The 6,723-nt window shown below is 41.0% G+C and overlaps 1 protein-coding gene across 1 annotated transcript; it reads right to left on the bottom strand.

Annotated features, from left to right (window-relative positions):
• Positions 1 to 546: 546 nt before the first annotated feature.
• On the bottom strand, positions 547 to 5,054 carry GTF2A2 (general transcription factor IIA subunit 2). Its single transcript, XM_033071014.2, has 5 exons — positions 4,995 to 5,054; positions 4,530 to 4,663; positions 3,962 to 4,066; positions 2,531 to 2,657; positions 547 to 859 (listed from the first exon to the last, which is right to left on the bottom strand). The coding sequence occupies exons 2-5, from the start codon at positions 4,599 to 4,601 to the stop codon at positions 834 to 836; spliced, it is 330 nt and encodes a 109-aa protein (XP_032926905.1). The 5' UTR covers positions 4,602 to 4,663; positions 4,995 to 5,054; the 3' UTR covers positions 547 to 833.
• Between the last annotated feature and the right edge of the window lie 1,669 nt (positions 5,055 to 6,723).

Here is a 6,723-nt window from a genome sequence, read left to right as displayed (position 1 = left end):
CTCTAGAGACAGGAACAGATTACAAGTAGCTGGAGGTGGGAAGAGCAAATCTTTACACGTGTATGGGTTGAAATTCAGTTTACCACATGATTATTAGAGAACAAAAGAAATTAAAACCTAGAAGATTGAGTCTGATGTAAAACAAGAGAAAACCATGGTACAGATACACATTTGCATCCCTTTAGATAAAAACAGACACTTATTGTGCAATTAAAATAAAAGCAACTTGTCTGGTTACTTACCAATCTTGCTTACCGTGCTGCAAAGGGTACGTAACAGAGCTATTTATAGACAGAAAGATGCAGTCACAAACACATAAGCATGCTGCCCAGCAAGAGCTGCTAAGCTTTCATTGATGTCCTCCATCATTCTGTAACAGCCATTTCTTGCAATACTTAACACTGTAATAACTTGCAATAACCACACTCAGAACCCTGTAACTGGAAAATTCTTTCATTTGCAACATTTCTCTAAACACACTTAGAAAATTTTGGGAAAATATATGTTAATGCTAGTTTCTAAAAGTTTTCCAATGATTACTCACTCTTTTAAAAGTTTTTAAATAAAAGTTTATTACAGAAATTATTTTGAACCAAAAAAAGACAACAGTATCTCTTGTAATTAAAAATAAGGTAACATTGTATTCATGCCCTATAAGGTGAAATGAAGAAATGCTACAGGTATTTCTTCCGTCGTCATTCTGCAATGCTCGCTAGTATGGATTAACTCACATCTGCATCACAAGAATTGAGTATGATCAGTCCCTTTCCATACTTCTCTCCAGAAAGTGCTGCATATTAACAGAAAATATTGCAGACAAACCACAGGTCTATTCATTCTGCAGTATTGGAACCAGTGTCTAGGAAAGAAAAGAGAAAGTGAGACTAATACACATCCCCACTGAAAACAGAGAACCAAGAGCACTCTCTAATACCCTCCCCAAGTTCTAAAGTGCTCCCCAAGGGTTTCAGAACATGTTCTGTATCTACCCAATTCCACCTACTGCTTTCAATGCTGTGCGTGAACTGCTTGTGCTGTTTCACTTGACTTAGCAACACTGAGCCAGCACAAAACTCTAGAATTGTGCACACAGATACATTAAGAATACTAAAAGTTTTGCTCTAACATGTAATGATACACAAAACCTTTACTGCATGATACACAAAACCTTTACTGCAGTCAGCCACAAGCACACCTGGTTATCATCTACTAAGGAGAAAGGTTTTTGCACACCCAGCAGCACAAACTCTGATAGAGTATAGCTTATGCCTTTTGAAACAGATACAAGAATGAGCATGATCTTCATAAAGCAACTGACTGGTCTCTGTTCTGACCTTTAGTCAGAATCACCAATTAACACCAGTGCAGTTTTTGATACACTACCATTACTGCTTTCTTGTTTTCAGAGCTGTGGAAAAAGTATGTAACTCAAATATGGAGAACAAGAAGTCAGTGTTTAGTACTGTTCCTTCAATAAGTCAGCTTCTCGTGGGAAAAAAAGCTTGTAATGTTAATAGCAGCTTCAAGTCAGCCAGTTGTTTAAATCTTATCTGAACAATTCTTCAAGAATGAGAATGATTAATACTGGAAAGTCAGGTTTCCTCCACTAGCTATAATAAGCACACAAAAAACAAGCAGTAAGATTATATGCTTGGCTAATACCAGAAGTTGAGAAAACAATAACAATAAATTCTGTCAACTCTTCAGAACTACAACTTGAAGTGACTATTTTACGCTTGCCAGGGTCAGGAAGCCATGAAGAACCTGTTCCAGAGGTCTATGGTGTGTATAAATATTGCCTTTTCCATGCTCAGTTCCTGCTTTTAGCATCATTCTCTAAGGGTAAAACAAAGGGCACCATTTCACACAGCTTTAGCTGCGGCTGGCTGCCACACTGATGGTTTCAAAAGTTATAAAGTAGCTTGCCACAAAATCACTGAAGTACTTTTTCCAGTATAGAATCTCAAAAGACATGGAAAAAAGTAATCCAGTCAAGCAGATATGGACTGCAGACTCCCACGTACCATGCACATAGAGGGTCTGTTAAACAGTAAGTCTGTCTTAGGACTTGCAAATGCACACAAAAGCTTTTCATGGGTTTGTGTCCCCAGCTATCAAATCCTGAGAACGACTGCTTAGACACTTATCCCAGACAATTCCTTGCTCAGACAGGTGAAGTACTCTTCTGATTCAGTAAAACATGGTGCTATCCTAACAAATAGGTTAGTTCTAGAAAACTCACCACACAAAAAATAAGGATTACTGCTGATGTTCTAATTGCTCTAATATTATGTACTTCCAACAGCAGGCACACAGCAGTCCCTAACAGGTTCTACCTCAGTGCTTATGAGTCAGGGAAGCATTTAGCTGGCTTTTGTTTCATCTCCCATCAGATGCACAAGGGAATGCAGAGCCCTACTTCTGTCCAAGTCATACAGTCAATCTGGCTTTAGTAAAACATTTGGTCAAAGCCTTCTAGAAACAATCAAGTCTTGCGTCTCAGCCTATTTATATCATATTTCATACTTACTTTTTCCATCACACGCTACAATTTTCACTTTATCCACTTTCACAAGTTCGGTGACCTCCCTAAATTCCACATCATTCAGTACAAATGTCCATACATTGTCACAGAATCTGTATGTGTTCAGAGACCCCTATAAAAGGACAAGAGACATTTTCTACAGGCTGCTTCTCAGAAAACCAACAGAAAAATATGGTATCTACTGAACTATGTCCCTTCAAGAATAGATTTGCTACAAAGCCAACAGTGGACCTGAATGCATACAAACTGGCAAGCAAGCAAGCAAGCAATTCTGAGGAAAACTGGAGTTTAAATGCCCTCCAGTGGCAGAAATTCTCAAGACCATGGAGTGACACTACAGGATATCCAAAGGGAGGCTCCTCAGGTAGGCGAAGAAGTTTTACAATTTTTCTAATGTATACAAAGGATCAGTAGCAGAAAACATTTCATAATATACTGGGCCATAAGAAAAATCAGACATAGCAGTGGTCATAGCAAGATGTGAGTTCTGCAACTGCTTAAACAAAGTAGTAGTTTAAATAAAAAATCATGACAGAACTGACATATGTGACATAAAGGGGTATCCCTCCTATTTGATGTATTACTGAGGATGTCAATATGGAAAACTTCTGACCTTCATTCTTACATATTTTAAATGGACATTTTTGAATTTAGAACTTAAGCTCCAAATAACATTTTAAAAAATTATCCACTAAACAGATGTTAAACTGCTTTTTATACCATGCTACATATAGAAAACAATTTAAGTGCACTACAGAAATTATTCTATTTTTAACATCTCTATGTTGTTTAAAAATCTAGACTCTTAGGAACCCACATGATTAATGCGTTCTACATAGACTGTAGAGAAGTATTATGACAAAAGTTCACAGGAAGCTGGGTTTTGTGGGGTTTTTTCTTAACATTACATTCAAGTTGACATTTAACAACTTGTTGGCTATTCAACATCAATTAGGGTGGCTGACTGGGAACCCTCCCCCAGCTTATTTTTCTATGATACCTACAGAAAATAGCTACAAAATGATCCAGTAAAAGCATGGATCTAAAACTCTCTATTCTCTCTTCACACTACTCATGTGGTTGAAAATCTGGCCTCATCTCACTTTTGTTAGGGACAGCTGTGAGAAGCAAAAGTCTCCCTCCTCATCTGCAAGACACTGAGGATGGAAATGTTATTCATCAAAAATGCATTTCCCTGTTTTCATCATCTGATTTTTGCATTCATTCAAAAGATCCCTGGCAGGACAAGGTGACGAGAATTACAGCTGCATATAGAATATACATGTAAACAGTCATTACTGGAGCCAAAATGAACCCTCTGAAGCTCTTGCTTAGAGCACACAGCTTTTAATGACATTCTGCATCAACACTTGGTTGCTGTATCTCATGTAAAACTTTAAGATATCATTTCCTTACCCTGAAATTGACTCTGTTCCTGACTCGCTGTGCCAGTGCTGCATTTATAGCTTTATCAAACTGAAGTAGCACCTGAAGGGCCAACTGAGGTGTGATTTGCTGTGACTAAAGCAGTTGGGGAAAAAAAAAAAAAAGTTTTGAGTTGTTTCAAAGTAAGCTCAAACATGCAGTATAAGGTAAAAACATCAAAACAAAGTTCACTTCAATGAAGCAGATCTCTAAAACAATCTACAAAAAATTATGTCATTGTGTTTATTTCTATGTTTATATTTAAATTCTGTACTATACAAAGATCTCTTATAATAAATATTTATTGGAAATAACCAGAACAGCAAATTGATTGCAATGTTCTGGCTTAATCTGGCTGTTCATTTACTGAACCACGTAGGATTACCCAGAACGTAAACAAAAAAACATCACAAATAAACGGAGTACTAAACCCTTATGGTTTCAACCATTAAGTTTCCGAAACCTTGGCCATAAGTACCCGGATACAGGAACGACAAAGGCGTTTGGATAAAAACTTCTATCTTTATTAAGCTACTCGCCCAGACCCCAAGCCCCCAACCTGTATGAGCTCATCCAGACTCTCCTGAAGGCTGTTTCCCAGCGTGGTGTTCCTATACAGCTGATACGCCATGGCTTACTGGGAGGGCTGGACACGGCCTGGTCATCCACGGCTGCGCCTGTCTTGTCCTCGCTCTCATTGAAAACAAACAAAGGTAACAATAAAACCCTCTAGGCCCCACAGCCGAGCCCGTCGGGCGCACGCACAGCAGGGCACGAGCCAGTCTGGGGCCACCCCACAACACCGTCCGACACTCGGGAGCGCTCCCGCACCGCCCGGGCCGCGGGGCCAGGGCCGCACAACGGACAGCCCGGCCCGGCTCCGGGAGCCGTCTCGGCCGGAGCTGTTCGGGCGGGAGCCGGGCACTGCGCAGCCCCGCCAAGCCCCACCCGGCTCCGGCCCCACCGCCGCCCCGGGGCAGCGGCCCCAGCCCTCCCCCGGCCCCGCGCCGCCATCGCCCCTCACCGCGCGCGGCCGGAAGCGCGGCCCCTCCCGGCCGGCCGGGACCGGAAGCGGAACCGCGGCGGGGCCGGAACAGCGGCGGAGCCGGGCCCGGAACGGCGGAACAGCGGCAGGGGCCCGGAACAGCGGCGGGCCCGCAGCCCCAGCGCCGCCCGCAGCCGCGCACCCCGCCTCGGACCAGGGCCTGCATTGCGCTCAGCGGCGCCTTTTCCTCATTAAAAAATGCCCCCTAAGTAGTGACCGCTAGCACATTCACACACGTGTTTATCGCATTACCCCGTGACGCCCTGGAGCGCACAAAACAAGCTCATTTAAAAAGAAAGGATCATCGCATTCGAAAGAGGGAGGTCAAGAGTCTTCTACTTTACACGTTTTCTATTAAAGGGACAAAGGAAAATAGTCACATCTGTGACGAGTGTTATCGGCCCAATTAAGCAAGTTCTATTACCCATGAGTCACAACCTGTGCTTTTGCAGGTTGATTACTGCAGCTTCATTTTGTTAAACACCACGTTTCCCATTATCACACACAATAAAGTTTACAGACACTAATTGACAGCGTAATCATTCTATCTTAACCCTTCAGTTTACCATTGAACCATTAGAGCACCTTACTGCTCAGGTCTTTACCAAGAAACATTGCAGAACTGCAGAGCCACTAGTAAACCACGCTTCTGACCTCCATGAATATTTATTTATAACTATTAACCTGGAATTCCATGTTATCAGTATTAACTTAGCAGTCGAGCAAGCCACAGTAAGGAACATGGTAAGATAAGGATTTATTTTACCATGTTTTGGAAAACACTCTGATAGTTTCTCTTCAGATAGTTTTCAATACTGAAAAAAAAGTCATGTAAATCAGAGTAATCTGGGCAGTTCAAATTGCAAAACTGAAAAAAAAAATCTAGTTGAGCAAAGAATGGCTTTGATTTCACTGATCTCAGTCATGCTTGAAGGGAATGATGAAAAACTAACATGACTGCACCCTCCACAAATGCCCTTTTTTCTGTTAGTTTAATATGGGTAATGAGATGTGATAAAAGAAACAGTGTAGTTCAACTTAGAATTCTGAAGCTAGGAAAGCTGCAAGGTATATCTTTTCAGAATAGGAATATTTAAATATTCCTTAAATTTCAGAGTGTTACTCTGACTAAAACTAAAGGTGTCCTTCAAAAGCAGAATTAAAGCACTTGTTTCAAGTGTCTCTGATAAGCAATGAGACAAATCCTCTAGAGAATGACCTGCATCCACAAGTACTGAGTAAGAATTTTGACTGCAAGGTTTGTAAGCTTCTGTGGTTACAAAAAGCATGCGAGCTGTTATCCCTCTCCTCTGCATTCCTCATATGAAGGAGACTGGAATGATTTGAGAGTTCTAGTCATTTCCAAAGACAACGACTTTTGAGAAGACATGAATTTAAACTATCTTTCTAGATACTAAATACTGTAAAAATCTGTAGGATACAGTGACAAAAATTTGACACTGAAATATGCTTTTGACCAAGAAACTTTCTACCTTGTGAGAGGTTTAGTTAATGAAGTGCCAATTCACAATGTAGATCAATAGTTTTTAGTCAACTACAGACATTTCAGCAGACAGCATCACTAAAGCTGACATGACCAGCACCAACAGCACCTCCTCCCCCTGACACACTTCGAGGTCTTTCATAAAGGATTCTATTACTACCACATGTAATCTAACCTTCAAGTGTAACACAATTAACTGCTGAA

The sequence above is a fragment of the Catharus ustulatus genome, chromosome 12, assembly GCF_009819885.2.
Source record: "Catharus ustulatus isolate bCatUst1 chromosome 12, bCatUst1.pri.v2, whole genome shotgun sequence".
Classification (NCBI taxonomy): domain Eukaryota; kingdom Metazoa; phylum Chordata; class Aves; order Passeriformes; family Turdidae; genus Catharus; species Catharus ustulatus.
This window is presented reverse-complemented; position numbering and strand designations above follow the sequence as displayed.

What these genes read in the sequence shown, in the direction of transcription:
- GTF2A2 (XM_033071014.2), bottom strand. Translation starts at nt 4,601, where the DNA reads ATGGCGTATCAGCTGTATAGGAACACCACGCTGGGAAACAGCCTTCAG. An exon ending in GTCTGGATGAGCTCATACAG is followed by an intron (nt 4,067 to 4,529) that starts GTTGGGGGCTTG and finishes CAACTGCTTTAG; the next exon opens with TCACAGCAAATCACACCTCA. An exon ending in TGTAGCGTGTGATGGAAAAA is followed by an intron (nt 860 to 2,530) that starts GTAAGTATGAAA and finishes TTTCTTTCCTAG; the next exon opens with ACACTGGTTCCAATACTGCA.